The sequence below is a fragment of the Ornithodoros turicata genome, chromosome 1, assembly GCF_037126465.1.
Source record: "Ornithodoros turicata isolate Travis chromosome 1, ASM3712646v1, whole genome shotgun sequence".
Taxonomy (NCBI): domain Eukaryota; kingdom Metazoa; phylum Arthropoda; class Arachnida; order Ixodida; family Argasidae; genus Ornithodoros; species Ornithodoros turicata.
The window spans coordinates 20,788,593-20,812,129 of NC_088201.1; the positions used below are offsets into that span (position 1 = coordinate 20,788,593).

Consider the following 23,537-nt stretch of genomic DNA (forward strand, 5'->3'; position numbering starts at 1 on the left):
ACAAAGACGCAGCTCAAGAATAAATTTATATTTCTCTAGGTAGACTTCCACTACATCAGTATACAGAATTTATAGATTTTCATCATTTACAACACCACTTGGATAAATATTACAGCAGAAGATACTCCCTTTTAACTGTTTTCATGTGTTCACAAACTTTCATGCACTCGGGAGCGGCCGCTACAGCTGATTCAAACTTTTAAGCACGCTGTGCAGAGCTGGCATTACTGCCACATCACCTGCGATACCCAAGATTCCTTCAATGGTATAGCGCAAGCAATGTCAAGTGAGAAAAGAAACATTCTGTACAAACTGTTGCTAGCAAAATGACAAGTTCCATATCATGCAACACATCAACTTGCAGAATTACATGTAGCCTTGTACCTCCTGAAGGCAAGTGTTAGTTACAACATTTTGTCTATGTAATTGATCACATATATACAATTGATTGCACACAGACAACCATACATGAAGAACAGTGTTAGCATCCAATTTGTATGGTGGGAAACAGTAGCAGAATAGAAAGCATGCCAGTGCTACTACATGGTACAGGTAACTTAAGTGAAAATATTTTAGAACATTAAAAATAGTACCAGAAGTATATTTTGCCTAGTACTTGCACAAAGCAGAAAATTACAAACGAACAAGTGCCCACAATGGCTGTGGTTCACTCACCTCAGCCACCTTTATTCTTTCATGCGGAACCCCTACAATTCTTGTCGCTTTTACTATTAGATCTAAAATAACAAATGTCAACACAAGCCCTGGTATCAAGAAGGTGGACTGTGTTACAGTGCTGTTTTAACCCTCATGTTAAAACAAGCATTAAAACCTAACAAGCAGCATTATGAACTATGAAGCATATGCATATGTGTTGTTTCTGATGCCTTGCAGCTGTGAATAAATTAAAATGCCAGAGCATTACACAAGCTTCCGTAATGTGTTATAATGCCACCACAGATGACCTAGAGGTGCTTTCCAATCACTGCGCTACACATACATGGTACCACCTCCCTAAGTTGCCACCCAGACATGTACCGAGTTATGCATCAGCAAGTGGTGCTACTCTTAATGCTAGATCATTTGCTCTTACTGCTCATGTCCAGGCTGAAGTTACCTATAAAATGTCTTGCTTTACACAAGGCGCACCTGTCTACTAATTCTTGGGCTGCTGCTGTCTCCCTCTTACACTGGAGTCACTTGAAAATGGGACGGAAGTATCCTCGCTTGAGGCACCTTGTTGCTGTGACTGCTTGTCTTGGTTTTGCGCTTCTTTCGATTTGGCGTGCAGAAATTCTTCCTTCAGAAGAAGCTCAATGATCTCTTTCATTTGTGCTGGATTCACTTTCACATTTTCTCTTCCTATAGTATCAATCACCTGGAATATAAGAAGACATTTCAGCTACAGTTTTATAGGCTATGACATCAATCTTTTGAGGACTCATCCAATTTGGTGCCCATCACTATGGCCTGCAGGTCATTTCTTTTTAGTGTTGTTGAAGAAGGGGCCAAAACATCACTTTATTTTCATAGTGCTTTTAAAATGATGCAAATAAACCACCTCCCTTAAACTTCTTCAAATAAATTACTAACATTCAGCAAGGGGCATCCCATAAGTTCAGTAAAGCGTTCCATGAGCACAGGTAACAGGCGGACCCGGAAAGGGAGCATTTGCTGTTTTGGCTTCAAAATGAGACGACAACTAGTTATTTGGAGCTGAACTGTCTGTAATTGCCTCTAACTCTTCTCAGCCTGCTTTGTTCTTTCATAAAGAACGTTTTACCCCACTTGTCACTCTTATTACTAAATTAAGAAATAAATTACAGGTGCACAAATATATTACATTGGAGGAATATTATTTGATTCAAAATATAGTCGTGCTTAACCCAAGAATGGCCCCTCAGATGCTATGGGTCATCTGTTCATAGCACATCCTCAAAAAAAAAAAAAAAGTAACACTTCAAAGCTATAAGAAGAGCACGAACTGATGTAATTTATCACATTCCTTTCATTAGTAAGTCTCGAAATTGTTAAACACTGCGGAAAAGAGGCATGTCTGCGATGTTATTATTTGATTGAATGAGGTTATAGAGATGAGATACTGCACAAAAAGGACTCAAGTTTCTCACCTTCATCACATGATCAATCTTCACAGCTCCGTCATGATCAATGTCCAATGTGTCTAAAAGCTCAGTGATCATCTCGAGTCGAGTGTCACTGGAGGACTTCTGTATCCTTCGAATAGCCAGGAGAAGGGCGTTGATTTCTATGAGATTGTCCCTAAAATCATACAACACCCATTTCTGAAAGGCCATCTTGTGCTGACACAGGAATCCCATTTTGCTCCATCCAAACCTCTCTTAAAGGGACGGTCGCATCCGGAAACCCATCTATGAAACCGATACGGCTATGTCCGGCGTCGGCCGACAATCTACCGAGCAAATTTTTTCATCCGTAAAGTGGTTAGATGTTAACTAAACAAATTTTAAAGATCAGCGCTGCTTCCATAGCCACAGAAGCTCTGGCGGCATGACGTCACTCCCTAAACGGAGGAGTGAGGGGGCGGTGCACAGAGGAGGAAAGGCACCGTCGAGACGCCACGTTACTCTATGAGACGCACGCGCCTTCACAGCATTCCTTTTCCCAAGGTCACACCCTCATTGGTTGTTAGGGAGTGACACCTTCTCGTTATTCTGGAGAGGGAATTCTGGAATACTCTCAAAACTGGCATCTGCTCTTGTCATGTATGCTGTCGAATAACAGTCAAACTACGCCACTAGTATTTCGGGCGGGGATTTTCGATACTGTGGTCAGTGGTCCAGGAGGAATAAAATGACACAATAGTTTCGAAACTGACTGGAACGGATGCGACCGTCCCTTTAAGTAAGTGGATCACCGTGTACCTGACACCTGTATAGACACCAAAGCACCATACATCTACACCTGTGCAAATGTTTTTTTTAGTGTAGTAGAAACGAAATAACTTCACCGCGCCATAACGTCACATCAGATGGTACAGTGGATGTCATGCATGACATCACACCACGTGCAGCACCGCCATTGGTCGGCACAGTAGTCAATCGCAGCACAGTAAGAGGGAAATAAACTAGGATCTGTGCGCTTGTCGCCAATGTACCAAACTCCTCACAATGCAGCAGCTACGCTAAAGAGCAGTGGGGTTCGCCATCTACGAACACGGAATTCAACCCCAGCACACCACTAATGAACTCTGTTGTGACGGTGTTCAGGAGTTGACAGTGTGCAGTGACGCGTGCGCTGTGAGGACGCTGAATGGTGCGATCAGCATTGCCGTCTACATGTCGCCCCGAACCTTGCAAGCGCATGTCACAAGACATTTCATGCAGTGTGTCGCAAGAACGTATCCATCGTAATCATCAGAGACTTTAACGTCGACATCAGCGGCTGAAAGAACAAGTGGTTTCCCAGCTTTCTTGCTTCCCAATTGGGCCTGTGTGTCTGGTTGGACGTGAATGCACCCTGACAAGTTCCTACATATGGTTTCACTGCATTTGTTGAGTAAGTGATCACAAAAAGTACAACAGGTTGCCTTCACATTCATCCGTACATCTTTTGGTAGCAATTCCAAGAGGAAATGGGCCTTGTCACTAGTCGTTATTTTTGTTCCGATGCTCGAGAGCACTTCTTGAAGCCTAACATTGGCAAGGTGATAGTAGTGTGGGAGTAATAACTGTCCACTTTCAAGCTGCTGTTGAACTTCTAGGATTGGTCCTAGCCGCTCAAAGAGTGAGTTCCACTGCTGTGGTACGATTCATTGCATGAAGTCACTTGCTCTCACTACCACTTCACACCACATTTTATCAGGCAATGTCAGTGCTCTGCGAAGTGCATTTGCCACAGTGTAACGATCTCTAAATAGTCGTACTCTGTCGTCCAGTCCCCTAGACACCTTTTTTCTTTTTGCTTACGTCGACATCCACATAACAGAAGCTTAGACATAGGAGTTACACAAAACCCACACTCCCCTGCATCGTGACTGACAGGCGTGCTCATGGGAGAGCTTTGACAGCGCCATTTCTTGCCCTGAGAGCCAACTAAATGAAGTCCTGGCGGTAAAAATCAAAACTGAATGGTAGAACTTTGGTCAAACCTGATTATCTGCTGTGCCAATCAGGGGAAATATGCTATGCAAGTAGGTCAGCTGTCTGCGCAGCTCCCAAGATTCCTTCTCTCCCCTATTGTCCATGGAGCGACCTCATTGGTCCCTTTCCAAAATAAGATGATTTTGTGTTCAACGTTTCAAGGCTGAGGCGCACGTGGTTTCTTCTGCGGACCCACACCGGTCTACAAATATCCCCTTATTGCCAGAGCTCTGAAGTAACTAATTACAAGTAATTAGAGTAATTACTAATTACTGTACCTAAGTACATTCTAAAAAGAGTAACTTTAACTTTACTACTTTTTTGAGTAACTTGTACTCGAAGAACAGTTACTTTTCCAGTTACTTTCGACACGACTTTCTCCAGAATGCAAAAGTTTCATTTCATGCCGGATATCACATTTGAGACGGAACATTACATTAGGTATGCTGGCAACAATGATTACTCGAACATCCACAGTAATCAACGGCTTGACAGAGCAGGAGCAGTGATGCAGTTCATCTGCCAAGCCATCAATAGTCCGACAGTGTTTTTCAGATCGCATGGAGGTGATCGTGTATGTCCGGGCGTTTTTGCAAACTCGCTTTCAGGAACGCGTTTACGATGGTGTGGCCTCTAATGCCATAGAGGTCTCTGCATTGTCACAAGAATGTCATCCTAACTCAGCTATATAGTTGCTGTGGCCATATTATACACAGTTTTTTTTACGTCAGCTCAAAAATTGATGGAAAGAACATCGAGGTGACGTGCAAGCTCTTTTTACCAACGACTAAACTTTTGAGAACATCCATGCAGAGCACATCAAAATCTGAAAAAACACCTCATGATAAGTCATTAACAATGAGGCTATTTCTTAACGTGTGTGCTCGGCTGCAAATTGGAGCTAAAAATTCTGAGACTCTAGCAATGTGTACAGCTGCGTCTCTGGCCAAGTGTAGTAGTACAATAACAAGCAAGAACGCCAGGAGATTTGGAAAAGATCAGTGATTTCTGTGCCTGTCTGTCTTCAAGCCATCAGAAATAAACTTAGAGGTTAGCCTATTTTCTCATTGATAGCGAAAAGGAGTGAAGCGTGGAGCGTTGACAAACACTTTAATGCTCTCGCTTTGCCCTTGAACGCTTGAGAACGCAACTGTACAGATCTGTTGTTATCCTGAAATACAACACGTCTTTACCTAGTAGTGCATCTGTCGACGGCTGTTTAGCATTGGTGGGTTAATAACGGGGAAGAGGAAGGGGAGTCTTTCCGATGCGAACTTTGAGAATGTGTTGTGATTAAAAACAAATGGACATTATTAAGGCCCCGGGTTCATTATTGGACATTGCTGGACATTAGTGGACATTATTAAGGCCCCGCGATTCCGCGATATTTCACGGAACCCAGAATCTATCACGGAATCCTTCGTTTGGCAAAGAGTTTCGTGGAATCCCTTATTTTGCTCGAAATTTCACGTCGTTTTGTACGGAATTCCGCGGAAATCCGACTGGGTCGAAGGAGTCGATTGGCGCGATGTGGACAGTTACTACAACGTGCAGCGTCGTACGAAAAGCATTGCACGCTCACGCGAAATAATCTGCTGCAACTGCTCCAAAGTGCGCGGACCCGTTGACATATTTTCTCGCGTATGTTGCGCCATCGGAGAATGTGCGCATCGCATATTTTTTTAGTTTAGCACTAAAAATGACAAGAAAGCAAAAAATCTCGTAATATGAGCACCCGCATTTTCGTGCGCGGATATCTGGCCCGCGCGTCTCAGCGACTGCGGCGGTTACCTTTTGCAACGCCGTCAGTGCTACCGAAGTTATATTGCGGCGATTTTGCTTGATTTGCGCGCACTTTCGAGTCATGGTCCGCTGACGCGATGGACGATACTGTCACTCAAACTACGAAACGCGGAAAGAAATGCTGTACCCAGCGTTTCTTTCCGCAGACCTTAGCACATGACAAGTTTGCGAACATAGCGTGCTTTCAGTTCCCAAGTGCGGAGTAGTGGCGTCTTCCAGCAGCGTCTCGACGTATTTCACAGGTCTAGCGGTAGTGGGTCGCCGTTTTCCCTCCCGACCGTTGGCGGTTGCGCAGTATTTGGGTGCTTCTTTTGCGCTCGCGCAATGGAGTGATAACGTCAGTATCGGCCCTACCCAGAGCCTATATGACCCGCAAACTAAAATTTTGAAATTTTGCGTCGTTTGAATATCGTAACAAACATTCCCGCACAACTTGCGCACCCCTAAATTTTCCAATTTTTAGGGAGAAAAAGTGCGCAAATTATGCGAGTAAATACGATAATCGAGTTTTGGAACGGAATTACGGCGTTTGCTCTGAATTTAGCGTCTATTTCGATCAAGTTGTCAATTCCTATAGACTTTGCAGATGCTGAAATATCTTTCAGCAGGTATAAAATGATTGTACCTGACAACAGCATTCGCTGTCAGAGGAGATCACAAGGTATCATGTAATGCTGAAGTTTATAAAATACTTTTTGTACTCACATTATCCAAGAAACTAGTGTTTCCCGCTTCAAGCAGCCGTCGACTCCTTGCCACGGAAAATTGCGGAACTTACGAGTCAGTGCCGCAGAATTTTGAATTTGCCGCAGCAGAAAACCAGGGGCCTTAGACATGATCAACTCGGCTGACAAGGTGTGAGCAACTGAACTGTTTCAGAAAAGTTTGTCAATAACTGTTGTACGTTTAATAGTCTGTGTACAAGTTTTACGTGCGGTCTGATCACTTGTAGACTTGAGTAACCTGAAGTGATTGAGGAGTAACTCAATTACATTTCATGGACAGCTAACTAACTCAATTATATTTCACTGAAAGTAACTTTCCCCATAATTTAGTTACTTTCAGAGTCATGTAACTGAATCTGCAACTGAATTACATTTGATGAGTAGTTCGCACAGCTCTGCATTACTGCATTTGTCACGTGGTTTCTCCAAACTTTGCACTCTGCCCCGCGCAGAGACAGACTGTCGTGGTGTATTCGGGTGATATTGAGTTTTACCCAAAAACGTCTGCCTATAGGAATACACAAAGAGTAGAGACATACTTAGTCTTTTCCATTTTCTCTGAGTGGCCATTTTTTGTAGCATCCAGCTCATGCTGCATCGACATCCTCTCCTCGTTGAGTTTGTCAATTAAGTGGTCCATATTTCCAATCATGCGGTTGACCTTGTTGTAGATGCGCATGGCTGCTTTCGTCTCTTGAATGTCCTGTTTCCCTGTCTTGACAATGACGTCTTTCAGCTCGTCGACATCCTGAAAATTGAAGGTTCATATCATAGCTCGCCAAAGTTTACAGTTACAATTACACAAAATTCAGAGCAAGTAAACTACTTGTTAGGCACATGCAACTGTTTGGAAGTCTCAAATATTCTTCAACTAACAAGCAAGTGTTAAACATTAATTTAAAATCAGCCCACACATAACAAACTTGATCACCACACAGAATTTGTTCATTACATTCGAAGTTCGTAAAAGTTGACATCCCATAATAATGCCAGAAGTTCTATATGAACAGAAGTTCATTTGAAAGACCAAAAGATCGGTGGTGGTGACTTGTACTTGAATGGCCGAGCTAGCCGAATAGCTCATTGAGTACATGTATGTGCTCAGCTGCACAGAGCCCTGCTGCACACAAGCTGCTTAAACAGACTGGCATCTTTTTCAGTCGATTTCCAAACTATGGTGTCAGTATATTCTTCGTGGAACACTGGCCACGGTATCCAAAATTGCACGCGAAGTAGTTTCACTGTTATTCGATGGAATATACACGACAAGAGCAGATGCTGAATGCTAAGAGTATGCTGGAATTCCCTCTCTAAAAAAAGGCAAAAACGTCACCCCCTACACCACCAATCAGAGCACGGCCTTCAGAGAAAGGATGTCACAGCCGTGCTGGCGTTTGGACAGCGCCTTTCTCCTGTGTGCGCCACCCTCTCCTTCCTCCAGTTAGGGAGTGACGTCACGCCGATGTTGTTGCCGCCGGAGCCTCTGCAGCTGCGGAAGCAGCGCTGTCTTTCAAATTCCGTTATTCGATATCTAAGCACCTTTTATATCTGAGCAAAAAATTAGCCAATAAGATTGTCGGCCGATGCTGAATTAAGTGTTGTCTGTTTCATAGATGGGTTTCCGAACTAGACCATCCCTTTAAAGGAGCACGGAAGGTCTCGACAAAAAAACAAATGCCAGGAGGAGCAGGAATTAGGATTACAAGCCGTGGGACACATTTTCGCACAAAAAAGTACTACTGCAGCACGCAATCTTTGTGTGCAAAAGAGCTTTAAATCCTGCAGGTCAGAAAAGCTGCATCCCTCGGCTGCCAGTCCGCAACTGGACTGGTCCCACGTCGTGACTGGTCGCACACGATTCTCGGCAGACCGACGATTTCTTCACCTGACATCGCCACACGCGAGGAGCATCTGGCCGAGATCGCCGCTGCTGCGGGCATTCTTGTGAACTAATTTTTGCAGAAAATTTGCACTGCCTACAGAAAACATTTTACGTAATAGTTCCTGGAGGGACTATGTTAATATCACGCAATAACAAGATATATGTTCCAAGTGTCTTCCATGCTCCTTTAAGAGATCCAATGGGGAGGGAACATATCAGGACAACTTCTGGCAACATTACGCGTCACCATTCCGCAAGTCGGCTTCACCTAACGCCTGCATGCTTTAGGAGAAGCTCGCTTTAGAACAGTGTCGAGCGACTCTCGGGTGGATGGATCGGGGTGCTGGGTCTTTTGAATCATTTCGCGAATTTGGTCAGTATTGACCAAAAACGGAGACACAAGAGCGTTACGACCGACCTCTTTCACTGACAGTAACGGAAAATGAACAGTCACTGTCTATTTTCTTGCATCAATTTTTATTTTTGTTTAATTCGTTTCATACGAATTTCGGATGATACGAATTTTTTCCGCTACCCCGTGAGATTCGTATCATCGAGACTCTACTGTATAACATGGCGCAAGGTGCCTCGCAACACGTCTCTAGAAGCTTGCACACACTCCCCACGCCCAATCCCCCTTCCAGGAGCGCGTTTCCCATTATACTCGTGTTCAACTTGAGGGGGAATCACTTCTTCAGAAATCTATGGGCGATTTTCGTTCGCACAAGACACGTGAACGATTTAAACTATCCTCTTAAGATTGGCACTGGCATGTTCTCTTCGCTTTTCTCTAGTCAAGACGTATTTTTTAGGGGACAAGATTGAGCCGTTGATTTTTAATAAAGTAAAGTTTCGTGCATCTCCAACATGTGCTACCATCTCGATAGAGTGTCGCACACTAAAATATTTGCGAATTCGGGCTCAATACAAATCAACGGATTGTCCGGGAATTCTACAAAATGTGTCATTGACAAGAGTAAAGCAAGGAGAATACGCCAGTACTTCTGTTTTGACGATAAATTACGCCGTTTCTGAGCGGTGTCAGAACAAACTTTCTCTATTGTCTTGCGCAGAAGTGATTCCCCCTTAAGAAGGAAAAGAAATCTAGTCCGTCATCTACATACGCCTTCAGAGATAAGGAGACACAATAGCGCGCCAGGAGAGATACTGCAGCGCCCCCATGGGCGAGGGCTCGCGTAGCGTCATGCGGCCAGTCTTAACAGCCAATACGAAAACAGAGTGAGAGTGATGGATTACAGTATCTGAAGGAGGAGGGAGAGTTGCAGCGCAGTAATATTCTGAGAGCTGACGGACTAGATTTCCTTTCCTTCGTATGTTCAACACGACTATAGATCGAACTCCGCTTTATTCGAACAAATAACCCAGCCCCACCGAGTTCGAATTAACGAGAGTCTTATGTAATCACATTGCACAAGAGTTTCCACAACATCGGTAAAGAAAAAGGGAGTGGTGAGGAACAGAGAAGTCAGGTGAACAAGGAAGGGGTCAACATGACTGATTTGCATCTAGCAAACATTTTGTACCTGTTTGTAGTCAGCCATTTCTTCCTTGAGGTCTGCCAGCTCTTCCTTTTCAATCAGAAGCTGCTTTTTCTCTTCAGAAAGTTTTTCCAAGGCATCTTCTAGATCAGCAAAATCTGACTTGGAGAGTTCAACTTTAGGAACTGGAGGCTTTTGTCCCACTGAATCATAAAAAATGAAAAATGTTACAAGAGACTGCACATGCGTGTAGTTGTTTAAGAAAAGGCCACACATTCCTTTTATGTAAATAACACATTATCTTGCCCAGATGCATTTGGAAGGCAAAGGCAACAAAATGCTGTAAGAGCAGTACAATATAACAGCAACAACTCCGGCTGAAATTACTTACATTCTTCAGCTTTATCCACAAGTAAGGCTGCCTTGTCCTCTAGGATTTCTCTCACTGCTCCATCAGATACCACAGCTACCTTTTCAGCAGCATCTTTTAGCCTCTGGAAGTTAATTTGCAAATAAGGAAGCTCATGTAGGTTTTAAGCTTATAGGTTTCACAAAGCTCTATTCAATGAAAGACGAAACACATGCAAGTCGAGGCAATGTTATTTCTCATCATTCATCTTGTTTCTCATGATATGCGTTTCCCAGATCGCAAAAAGTACTGCGGCACTTGTACGGTCGTGCAGCGAGTCTGACACAAGTGCCATGCGCATTTACAAATGAGAATGCTACAGTCGAGCCCTTTTATTACGACCTTCAATATAACGATAACTCTGAAACTACGATCGAATTCCCAGTTCTCGTCATCTCACTCATTGAAATGCATGTAAAGAAAACTTTGTTTGGACGATCGCCGGAGAAACACTTGCTCGCATACAGCGATAGGAATTATCCCGCGTTGCGGGTAATACGCGCAACAATCCGGGACGAGGATTCCAGTTTCCATTCAACAATGGAGGTGTTCAACTTGGAATACTGCTGGGGTCATCAGCCCAAGAGTGGGTGGCATTATTCACACATAACAGAGGGGATTAACTGTGCTTATTGCGGAAAGCAACTGGACGTCGGGACTTTGAAGCGTGCCCGCAACCACGTGAAGGGCCTTCTCTATCCTTTATTCTCTTTCGCCATTTCCTAGTCAGTACAGTCACAAACGTTTCAAACACAGAACACATTCTTAGAGCTGTTGTCGTCGTGTGTCAACCATGACGTCTGCAGCTCCGGCGAATGTTTCAAAGTGAAAAGCCTGCAATCTTTTTTAAGTAGCACCTGCAGACACATAAACAGCACCTGCAAGACACATCCACTTGATATGGGAATCATCGCAAACTTCAAGGCATGTTACAAGCACAGGGTCATCGAAAGAATAATTTACGATCTTGGAGCCAACCCATCAGCTTCAAATACACAAACGACAAAAATCTCCCTCGCCATGGCTGTACAGATTATGTACGGCCCAGACGGTTCACAACTGATTTGTGAAAGCGGGCATGCTTGTTCCCGATGACAACTCAAATCCGTTAGACGCTGATGAGGAGGCTGCTCCAACAGAGTAAGTAAAGGCTGTGTGGGAACAGTTGGATCCTCCCGAGCAATTGTTGAGGAGGTGCTTTGCCACAAAGGTACTCCCGATAGCAACAGCGATAATGAAGATGAATGTGACGACAACCCTGTCATGGCAAGGCGTGCTATGGACGCGATAGCCGATCTCAACCAGTTTGTGGCTTTGCGTGCTCTCGGCAACGAGTTTATTTTTTCCAATTTTTCTGACTCAGCGGGGATCGCGCAAAAGTCGGAATAATCAAGTAGTCCTAAAAAAATTACTTTCACTTCGAAAGTCAACTTTACTAAGCACTAGTAGACTGGAAAAATTTGTAGATGCTTTCCTGACGAGCTTCCAGCTCTGCCTGATAGCATCGGCTTCTATTTCCCAAAGCAACATTTCGTCACTGTACACAGACAGAGGCACTGCCACCGTCACTATTCCGCAAGTCGGATTCACTTAACGCCTGCGTGCTTTAAGTGAAGCTCACTTTACAGCACTGTCGCGCGACTCACGGGTGCACAGCACGTGCTGGACCTTTTGAATCATGTCACTGGCCAATAACGAAGACACAAAAGCGTTACGACAGACCTCTTCTAGTCAGAATAATGGAAATTGATCGGTCTATTTTCTTGCCTCAATTTTTTTATTTGGTTTAATTCTTTTCATACAAATTTCGGATGATATGAATATTTTCCGTCATCCCAAGAGCGAGATCCTACTGTAAGACTTTGTGACTGTTCCTGCATCTGAGATGAAGTGAACGGACCACACTAGTCGCCAATACAAAGCAACTTGTGGGGCACGATCACTATTGGTGCAGCGATTGCCCATTTTACGATGTGGAAAGAGGGATCATACGTAATCCCCTTTTTGACCTGTTTCACTCCTTATTTCAGGTCCAGTTAAACTGGGTCAGGAAGAAATGAGTAATGCGCAGTTCCTTGACCTTCACATTGCATCATGGACGCTGGCTGGCTAGCTGGGCAAACTGAGTCCGAAATATCGAGCAACGGGGCTGTACGACGTCCAAAATTTTGCACGTTCTTATACATCAACTCTATAGGGACCGTAGCCATCGACACTGTGTGTACCAATTTTTCTAGTTTGATCACATCATTGCTTTGGTGCCACTTTGTACCAAACAAAGAAAGAGTAATAGAAATTGCATGGTATCTATACTTTGTACCACTCGCACACAACCAACAGTGTTTCATCTTTCTTTAAATGAAGTACAGCAGCTCCATTATCTTGAACAGCTAAATGCACCATGAATCAAAAAAAGAAAAGTTCCAGACTTGCCTTGGATTCTTCAACAATTTCTTGTTTTTCTTTTTCAATAGCTTCTTCTTCTTGGCGAATAATCTCTATTTTGGTACGATTATCTACCTTGCCTTCTCTCTCTCCAATCTTGTACTTGGCTTCGGTTACCTGGGTGCAAAATAGGTTGCGCCATGAATCGTGACACCACTTCGCAGCACTGTGCTGAATTACTAGATGGTTACTGCCTGATCCGCTATTTACTAAAATGTCTGAAAGATACAAAATTTTAAATTTTGCCCCATAGCAACAATCTTACAGGGCATAAATCTTGCAGATTTCAACATGCTGAAACATCCAAAACTTTTGTTCACTGTGCTATACCAAATCTCACTCCTCAGTCATGTACAACGTGATCCCTTGGCATCAGTGAAACCATAATTTAACAATGCCATCAGGATGAGAAAGTTTAGGATGGTATGTGAGGCCATAACCTTCCTGATGCACGATACAAAGGACATCACAATGCGTATAACATGTTTAAGGAATTTGACGACTGGTCTCGTTTGAAGACGTGCTCGGTTTAGTGGTCATTATTCGAACGACAGCACAATGGAAGATGTGCATGATCACTGGATGCAAACTGAGGTGAGTGTCGTCATTTCCCAAAAACATGCATAGAGCTTGTCTTTTTCATCTACAGCTTGTCACTAAATGCCCCTTAGAAGGTGTGTGTGCATCTCCTACGTCCACAATGCATTAAAATTTACAACAATCCTAAGACTCACAAAGCACTCACCACTTCCTTTGGTAACGACGAGATTGTAGCCTTGAGCTGTTCTGTTGGTGGCAACAATTCCGAGAGGAACATAGCTCGTGAGAGGAGAAGCAGTGACGGTGGGATGTTCTCATTAAGGCTTAGGTCCAGCCACTGCGCCAACTGGTAACGCAATTTGGGCTCAGGAAGGCCCATTGCTCTCATACCCCTCGCCCTGCATGCTGCTTGCAATTCTGCTACAGTCAAAGACTCAATGCCTTCTTTCTTAATCATCTGCAATGTTGGGTTGATATTTAGACACAGAGGAGTTATACACCCTGTTTCATTCGAAATGACATGCAAAGCCATGCACCACTAGTAGCACACTAGAAATGTTATTATGTATTACAGACTGCTACCAATCATGTGAAAACTTCATAACCTGATCATCTGCTTTCAAACTTCTAAGTTTCATTCGAAGTTGAAATCGTAGAAAGTTGTTTGTGCCTATGGGCTGAAGTTCTAGCAGTCGACACAGCGCTGTAAGCTGCGGGCGTGACAAACTGTCCAGGGTAATTTCATCTTCGAACAGCTTGGAGAACTTCAGGATTTCATCATTTGTTGCTGGTTCTCCTGATTCCCTTATCTAAGGCAAGAAAGAAGGGCACACAACATTAATTTGAGCTCACACTATGCACAGCACAATGCAGTATTGCAAGGTTGATATCCATAAGAAAATATACAGTGCCTTGTGTTTTAGGGTTAAACTCTGTAAAACTTGTTTGCTATGCTAATATGTTAGTCTATGGTTGGAAATGAAGTTTGCTAAAAAGAGAGACAATCATATTAAAGTGGAAATGCCGAACAGTGTGTGAATGTCAAAAGTCAATGTAAAAGCCATTCAAAGACACTAGTGTTGAATGTAATGTTGTCAACTTCCCTGAACATATTTGAACACACTCAAACTACTACACAGCAGTGTGCAGAGAAAATGAAAATACTGTGAACACATTGCAGATTTCTAATATACCTTTTCACAGAACTTTGCAAACTCCTTTGCAGTGTGAGAATGTGTTTCACCACGTTTCTTGACAGCCATTTCATCCAGAGTGTGTTGTAGAAACTTTGCCATTTCAAGTTTCACTTTCAGCTGCTTCTTCAGCTTTGCATCCTGCAATAATCAAACAAAACATGCAGGTAGACACTAATATGAAACATGGTTGTTACACACAAATCAACAACAGTCATTGCATGAGCACAATGACAACTCTGTTATGTCAAACATGAGAGGAAATATTTTATCAGAGAAAACCATAGGCATCGTAATACTTCAATTATTCACCACCGATGCTTCTCCAAGGCATGCGTAGTCAGTGCATGCTAGCGAGAGCTACTTGAAAAACCTACAGCATGGTTCCCACTGAATTTTTTAACCAAAATTCAAGGGTCTTTCAAGGACCTCTTAAGGATCAGCCATCATTTAATGTAGGACATATGTAAAACATATTTTATGGCCAGGGCTTCAACATTTCGCAAACACATTTACAAGCAACAGGGAGCGTCGGACAACCTACTGATATCACACAGGGGGAAACACGGGGACTACACAATAGTGAGGCACTCACAAACATGACTGACGATTCCCGTGAATATTAAAGATCATAGCACAGCACGAAAAATTGTTTAATACAACACAGGGCTCTGTTCATTTCTCGCTGCCAATTCCTATTGCAAAGAATGCTAACTCCTGTGGTTTCGAAATATAGTTAAATTATAGTTCAGACTCCGGGTAAGTGGAATTATTTGCACTAGCAGCTCCATTAGAACAAGAAAAAGATGCAAAACCAAGGATTTTCCAGACCTTGAAAATGGCATTTTCAAATTCCTGGGTATTCAAGGGTTTCAAGGACCAGTGGGAACAAAGCTACAGTGGCAAGCATTCCTATAATGCATAGGCGCCGACTGCGGGGGGGCGCGGGGGCCCTTGCCCCCCCGGAACATGAACTAGGGGGGGCGCCGCCTCCCCTGGGATGTTCCGCTAAGAGACTGATGCCAACCTTTGGGGCTCGGCGCGCCCGGGTCAAAAGAGCGAAGAGGCACCAACCCAAAAATGCACCTTGCAATTTGTAAAATATGTATCCGCCCACCATACTCATTATCACTGTAGAAGGTGAGGCGAAGAAACAGAGGATGACACAACACATGGCCTGAATTTCGCCCAAAGCAATCAGATCAATGAAACGAAGCAGTCGAAAAGGTACCACCAGCTGCCAGTGAGGTGCAACGGTAGGATCTTCGGAATGCATATTCGTTGGGAGCGGGTTCAACTCCCGCTGCTCCATGTCATTGACCATATTCATTATTTGCGCGCATTTCGAGTCAAACACCGAGGATTCAACACATTTTGTTTTTTTGCAGTTAGTTTTCAAAGGCGTAATGCCTTCAGTTGTACACATGTTCACTGTTTACGTTCTCTCTATTTTTCTTTTGTTTTGCTTTTTATGTTTTTCCTTTCTCTTATTTCTGTACAAGTTCTGCATACATCATAGGATCCCGCCAGAGTGTGTGATTCTTCCCCTTCTTCAGCTTTAATTTTGTGTTCTTCATTTTTCTTTTCCTTTTATTTCCTTCTTTCTGTTTTCTTATTTCTTTCTTTGTTTTTCTTAATAAACATACCCCCCCCCCCCCCGTTAGAGTAGTTACTTCGCTGTGCGCCCTTGCCCCCTCCGGGAAAATGAAAACTCTCCGCCTCTGCTATAATGTCAAAATATGTTCAATATGATATGTTCTCTAATGACAAATATGCTCAAAATATACGTTCTCCACAGTTTGAAAGCACCTGATAGGTAGCATGAAGTGAGAAAATTGTACTTCAGTTATCAGACATTTATTTGATCATGCTTTATCCATCAGACAACCCAATGTGATTTTTATGCCATTAAAAGATGCAGTAGCAGTACTATGTATCAAACTGCACAGATTACCCAGAATGTGTCTCTCCCTAGTTCTCTAATGCACATGTAAAAGGTGCAAGTTCCCCTTTATTGGCCACTTTTTCTCTTCCTTCTTTTTCTTTCACGCTTTTTTTTTACGGTTCACGCCTGAATAAACATGGCCTCTAATGAGAAGGCATCTAAAACCTTTTCATACAAATCTCGTGTTTGTGCACATAACACTTTTTGTGTCAGCAATGAATGAATTTTTGCATCATTCATTGAATCATCAGAATGCAATCATGATCAATCATGAATGAATGCAATGAATGACTGCAACCATCATGAATCATCATCATCAGAATGCAATTTTTTACCAGTTTTTGGAATTTAGGGGTCCAGATGAAAATATGCACAATAGCTCATTCAATAGACCAGTCTTTCTACTATGTGATATGTACTAGGGAATTGAGAAGGTACTACTTAAAATAAGCAAGATTTTTTTTCTTCTTTTTCACCATAGTTGGCTAGGACGCATTGAACTGCACATTTAGGAAAGATAGCGTACTGAATCTCTGTGCAAGGAAGAGCTTAATGCACATTCTTCCTAAGTAAGTGGCAATTCCCACTGAGAGGTTCAGTCAGGGACAGGAAAGAACAAGGGGACAGGCAGCAGCATTTTTTCGAATGTTCCTAATGTAAAAAGTGTTGCGTGCAGAAACGAACACTTGTGAAAATGCCTCCGATGTCATTTAATAAGAGACCATGTTTACTTCAGTCACAAGCTGCACAAAGAGACGAACAGAGTGGAAATTGCACCATTGACATGCACAGCTAGGGGGTGAGAGGAAAAATGCAGCGTACTTTTCGAATTTCCCACTACCCACCGGGTCCTCCAAAACTTTGGAGAAAGTATACTATGACATGGTACCTTAGATCTACTTACTTCCCGAGAAGGCCTTTGCCCACACATTATCTTTTTTTTTTTTATATCGGGTATGGTCGAGATTAGATCATGTGTCGTGGAATCACCCGCTGAGACGCTGCACCCTCTACTATCAGAACTCTATTATGCACTCAGTTCATTAATGCTAATTTCATGTTCCTTTCATTACTTTCATTTCACAGTTAAAGGCTATTCTAAAACTGGTTGGACAGCACACACATATGCAGAAAGATATGTATTTCCTTACTTTTACTGATGACGTCTGAAATGTGGATGGTAACATACTCGGGAAAAGCTTCAAGGCGACAGGAAGAAGCAGTTCCATAAATGGTACAATGATGAATACAGAGAACGGAAGCAAACGGAAAAGGTCTGAGACAGTTCGTACAAGCTGAAACAGAAAAAAAATATACACATTCAGTATATAGTTAGCGGGGTAAGGAACAAGCTGCATGCAATAATAAATGGCCTCCATACAACACCTGTTTGTGTTCCCGCCGTGTCAAGTCGTCTCCATTAAGTATCCTGTACACGAGCCTGCTTGAGACTCGAATGTCAATGAAGAGCAGACGAAAACCGTGGTAGTAGTGTACCATCTCATCCCATATGCGTTTCCCCAAGGAACGTTTTGGCGGTGCCTGTAGAGGAGCAATTATTTCGGTGGTCCTGGATGGCTCTTCAGTCTCTTTGAGTGCCTTTACTGTTCCCTCAACTTTTGAAGACTCCTTTTCCATTACACATCGAGAAGGGATAGTCAGTGGCCGCCGAATGCAACCTAGTGACAATAAAGCAAAGCTGTCTGCAACCAGCACTGAGGGTACAGATAAACAGCATTCCTGGTACCTCTCTATATTAATGAAGGTTTTAAAATTGCGAGCCTTCAAAAACATATGCGTATGGCACAAACAGCTACATCCATTAAAATGCGGCTACAAGAGACAACACACAAAATTTGACTACGTGGTCTCTTTCTTCCTGCTTGAGTTCGATAACCTCAAGTAGCTGTTCCTTATTTTACGTGCAAGAGCATGACTGCAACAGTATGAAAAATTGCTTTAACCAATCTGGAGATGTTTTGTAACACTAGGAAGTGAATGAAGGGGGGGAGACAGTGTCCCACTGAGACGAGTCCTGCTTGTCTATGATGAACCATGAGGTGCCGAAAATACAGGGGAATTGTTTGTTCCATGGCATCCGTCCAGGGAAATGTCAAAGAACAGCTGGAGCATGAATAGCAGTTGCTTCACAAGCCTCGGTTAAAGCAACCTTGCATGCAATTCCCCTTTCCAGAAAGCTACTCAACCAGAAAATTAAACTAAATGCCATAGAACCAGAGGTGTAAAAGTCACTTGAATGCTATCGCTTGTCAAGAGTAGAGCAGAAGATACAATGCCACTGGAATCACTACTATGACATCCGTCACACTGCAGGAGCTATGCTAACATGTTTTAAAACAGTGAAAGCAGGTCGTCAACAGAAAGGGAGAGGGAGTACCTAGATACTCAAATAGACTGTTGCTGTGTGGCTAGTTTCGTTGAAAGTAAAGCGCCTTGTGTGTGTTGTCACTCGATGTGTTTGCGTCTTGGTATATTTCTTCACGCTTCTACCAAGTTATGAATCTGCACCAACAAGCCCAGAGGACAATGCTTAATGCTTTAAAACGTTTTGCACTTTGAGAAAGGCAATAAGATGGCTATAAAAGAGAAAACCTGAATACTCAGAATACTATGGGATTCTGAAAATATGTGTAATGCCTCTTTGTTAAGCAGACCGGTGTGTGGATGGTGGAGTTCTATTCTGCTCTCTGTTCTGTTTTCTATCTCTCTTGTTCCTTGTTTTTTTTTTCCATGCACAATCATTTCTCTCAAGGAATATGAAGCTTAGCATTCCCACAAGATACAAGATGTTAGCGTCTTTGCGAAACATATATTTGGGCTTGTATTGTTATGAAAGAAAGGACAAAGTTAAGTGACTTTATAAAGTATTGAAAAAATGGCCAGAGCACCGGCACTGTCATCACTGCATGCCATTGCGGAAACACTGCAAAAGCGTAGTGTTCTGTTGTGTTTATTTTGTCAAATAATGTACATCAGTCTTTCTGGCATAAGAACAGCACAAAGTAGGAGTCCTAGATCACTGACACATGACCTCCAGGTCCAAACACTTTCCACACAAACACACTCTAAACGTTATTTTATAATCATAAAGTTATGAGAAAAGAGCCTCAACTGACCCAAACCTAGGAGACGACAAGAAGAACGCACATGAACAAGATCTTGTTCGTGTGTGCGTTTTTCTTTTTGTCACTCATCTCAGGTGTTTTTTTTGTTTTTTTTTTATAGATCTTTGCCACCTGCACGCTTGCTTTTCAATCATTCTTGGAGCTTCCATGGCTGCATGCATTTTGAACTCACCAATCTGGACTGAAGACACAGGCAGGTGCTGTGCAACAGCACATCGTCGGTGTAGACCACAGGCAAAAGTATGATAAGAGTTGCAGTGGCGATCAACTAGCACAGGAGAAATCCTAAGCACACAACCACAGTGTAGGATGGACCTCGAAGACCACAAGTAGCACAAGCGAATGGTGCTTGGTGGTAGCCTTGGATGCATCATGTGCAGTTTCCCTGTTTCTGCCACTGAGCAGAATGGCAAACAGTATCAGAAGCACCCTGCAACACAAAAAATACTCATCTGACATTTGGAAAAAAAAAAGAAAAAAGTGGAATACATATGAATTAACCGAACCGCATCACAGGAAAAGTGTGTTGAAAAGGTGATGGAACTGTGGCTTGCGCATTGCTCTACTTAAATAAATAAATAAATAATTGGGGGGTTACGTCACGAGACAACTGAGATCATGAGTGACGCCACAGCGGTCCGTCTGTGGATTGCTTTTGCCCACCTGAGGGTTCTTTAACGTGCGATGAAAGCTCACCACACGGCGCCCCGTATTTAACGTCCCTCGCGGAAGACGGCGTGTCTAAGCAACTTGTACCCTGCCACCAAGTTGCTGGCGTCCTCGGCCGGGTTCGAACCCGCAATTGCTCTACTTAATAAGCTACACCACCTAGATGTGTTTTACAAGCTCAATAGACCGTGGCAAAAGTGCTAGGGTGCAGGTGAGCCCGTACATTGCAAACAAAGAACCCAGCATCATATTCTGCTGCATATTGCTGCAGCATCATATTCAAGCCTACAATGCATAAGTTTGTTCATGGCATTGTATTTTGCAAAGCAATTGCCTTTCCTCAATGCTCTGGAATGTAGTACACTGCCTGCATGATGCAATCAACCACATCTATCGAAGTGTCACAGCCCCTTTAACAGTTGGCAGATAATCTACATGATGTAATATCAGAAGGAACAGCACATTTCACAGAATGTGAAATGTTATTTGAGCCCAATGTCTCGCAAAATGTTACTGATCCTACATTTCCTCGAAAACTAGAAATGCACAACCATGTCTTTCAAGTGGATACTTTCCTTCAAACTGCACACGATGGCATGTACAAATGGCACCACACGCAAAAAGATTGCGGGCAATTCTGAATATTTTAGTACCACAATGTTTCCCCCATTCAAATATACTACAAGCTTGGTAGATAGACACTAACATGTCTTAGTACTGGAGCTGGCATTAAGTCTAAGATGAACAGTAAACTTCCTCAGTAAAACATGTCGAAAGTTTTTGCTCTCAAGAAGAGTTCAGTACATGATGGGCATGTTGACCGGCGCTTGTGCTTCAGTATAGGTTCGTGGGCATCAGCCCCAGATCAACCAGCATTCTGCACACCTATGCTGCAATACTTTCACCTCCACAAGGTCACTTGATCAGCCCAGAGTTCGCATGTACTGCATAAACCTGTCACTATTACAGCATTACGGGTCTCTGAATAACTGGATAATCTACAAAAGGGAAACTCTGGTCGAACACAGTGAGTGGAAAACAATATCGTAGGTTGCAATATAACACGAACACAGCGTGCTCATTCATTCATAAAACGTGATGTGCGTTTGCCGAGTGAAAGTGAACACTTTGTGTATGTGGCACACAAGCACAGCACGTATTTAATTCGCAGCCAACAAAAAGTCATTCATGCATGCGACTTTCTGCCGATATACTAACTTTTCAGTCCAACGATGGGCCTAAAGGGAATTGCCGGCTACTGGCCGCGCCTCTCTAAATATTACCTGTCCCCCTGGCTGATGACTTAGAACATTAGAAGAAGTGTACAGAACCAATCCAATTTGTATTTCATCATGGAATCATACTGATTGCTACTCTTGGCATTCACATGCGCCAGAAACGTGATGCGACAAAATTATGTCAGCCATTGAACGTGCCGAAACCCATATCACAGCCACGGTACCAAACCCGTAGTTTCCCACCTGTCGACCTATTTTATTTGGTTCGGTTTTACGCTGGTTTAGGTTTTAGTGAGTTTTTATGTTATTTATTTTCTCGCCACGCAGTTCAGTGAAGACACCTTTCAATATACGTTTGAAGAAAATGTCTAAAACGAACTAAACAGATAGAATTCAATTCCTCAAGTAATATCTGAGCTTTTTAAATGATGAACATTGGTAGGCCAGCATTCCATTTATTCATCTATCTCATAAATTACATGCCATAGCGCAAAATTAAACAAGCTAAGAGGCCAATTAGGCTTCAGAAATACTCCTGATAAACTTGCTCATGGTGTTCAGGTTACGAAGTTGTCTCCTCATCACGACTTTCTTACCGTACTTCTGGGGAAAATATAACGTATGCTGGCAACTATAAAACCGCAATGTAGTTTCGGTTTCGGGATCTAGGTTTGAGTTTGAGTGAGTTTGCGTTGAGTTCGGGCTCTAGGTGTTATGAATCCATCTATAGGATTCTAGGTGTCTATTCTCATTATATGTATCTATTCTAGTTTGTGTTTTATACTTTTTCAAAATTCGGGGTAAAGGTCGGCTGTTATATTTCCAGAAACATCGTGCTTTTCTGAAAACCATTCACGAGTTGAGGATTTGCCAACAAGCAGAAGCGATTGAAATATGGCAGTCGTCGAAAAAGCCAGACAGCACTCACCCTCTTCACATTCTCTCCCACATGTTTTCTCACACATACATAAAACACGTAGTTTCCTTTGAAGTCAGCCCAGGGCGCATGCTCCTTACGAGCAACATGCTGCCACACCAGCAGGCAAACCGTTCGGCAATAACATGTCACCAACCAACTTTGGCAATATCTGCATCCTCTCACGGATAATCGTCGTGGCTGCTATTCGCGCAGTGTTTCAATTCACATGGAGCTGTTCTGCTGAATGGGTGTCAACGTGGGTAACAATGTATCAACGTTGCGAGTACGCCAGCTTCGGTAGCGCAGCAGTGAACTATGGGTTTAGCCTGGTGTGGACCATGCTGGTGCACAGTCCATGGCTAACTGATTTCTTTCTAATGCTTGTCTTCCTCGTGTCTTAGTTCGACGATACCAAGAGCCCACTTCAACAATCCCTGAAAATAGACCCAAGGCATAGGTCGGCGAATTCGTTCATGATGGCCTTCACCCACCTCACTCAAATGATGTGAGGTTGAGTGAAGGGCTATGACGTGAGGTGATGTTGAAGTTGAAGTTGAATGAAGGGCCATGAGGTGGCGTGATGTTGAAGTTGAATGAAGGGCTATGAGGTGATGTGATGTTGAAGTTGAATGAACGGCCATGATGTGATCCTATGTTGAAGTTGAATGAAGGGCTAGCTATATGATGTGATGTGGTGTTGATGTTGAATGAAGTGCTATGATGTGATGCGATGGGTTTTGAAGTTGAAGTCACTGTGATGGGCTTTGAAGTTGAAGTCAATGCAATGGGTTTTGAAGGTGAAGTCATTGCGCTACTTTTTACGAATTTTAACGAATTTTGCAGCCACCACTGCTGCAATCCATGTGAAGTTTAAAATGTTTTTGTTCTCATTATGACTTTGGCATCAGCGATATACGAGGGCACTGATCCATATTAAAGGGGTACGGTGCTACTTTTTGCAAATTTTCCGGTTACCGTAGATGCAGTCCCTGCGAAGTTTAAA

General features: G+C 43.0%; 1 protein-coding gene across 2 annotated transcripts; it reads right to left on the bottom strand.

Annotated features, from left to right (window-relative positions):
• Positions 1-13: 13 nt before the first annotated feature.
• LOC135377602 (mitochondrial proton/calcium exchanger protein-like) lies at positions 14-21,840 on the bottom strand. 2 transcript variants are annotated; one of them, XM_064610137.1, is made up of 13 exons: positions 21,661-21,840; positions 19,881-20,138; positions 17,949-18,241; positions 17,714-17,857; positions 14,618-14,758; positions 14,030-14,233; positions 13,630-13,881; positions 12,873-13,001; positions 10,422-10,524; positions 10,076-10,233; positions 7,189-7,397; positions 2,130-2,280; positions 14-1,378 (listed from the first exon to the last, which is right to left on the bottom strand). In XM_064610137.1, the coding sequence occupies exons 2-13, from the start codon at positions 20,080-20,082 to the stop codon at positions 1,157-1,159; spliced, it is 2,208 nt and encodes a 735-aa protein (XP_064466207.1). In that variant the 5' UTR covers positions 20,083-20,138; positions 21,661-21,840; the 3' UTR covers positions 14-1,156. The 2 variants fall into 2 exon arrangements, with proteins under 2 accessions (XP_064466207.1, XP_064466206.1); XM_064610136.1 differs by having other exon boundaries at positions 21,596-21,840.
• Between the last annotated feature and the right edge of the window lie 1,697 nt (positions 21,841-23,537).

What these genes read in the sequence shown, in the direction of transcription:
- LOC135377602 (XM_064610137.1), bottom strand. Translation starts at nt 20,082, where the DNA reads ATGATGCATCCAAGGCTACCACCAAGCACCATTCGCTTGTGCTACTTG. An exon ending in CGTCGTTACCAAAGGAAGTG is followed by an intron (nt 13,002 to 13,629) that starts GTGAGTGCTTTG and finishes TTTTGCACCCAG; the next exon opens with GTAACCGAAGCCAAGTACAA. An exon ending in AAATTGTTGAAGAATCCAAG is followed by an intron (nt 10,525 to 12,872) that starts GCAAGTCTGGAA and finishes ATTAACTTCCAG; the next exon opens with AGGCTAAAAGATGCTGCTGA.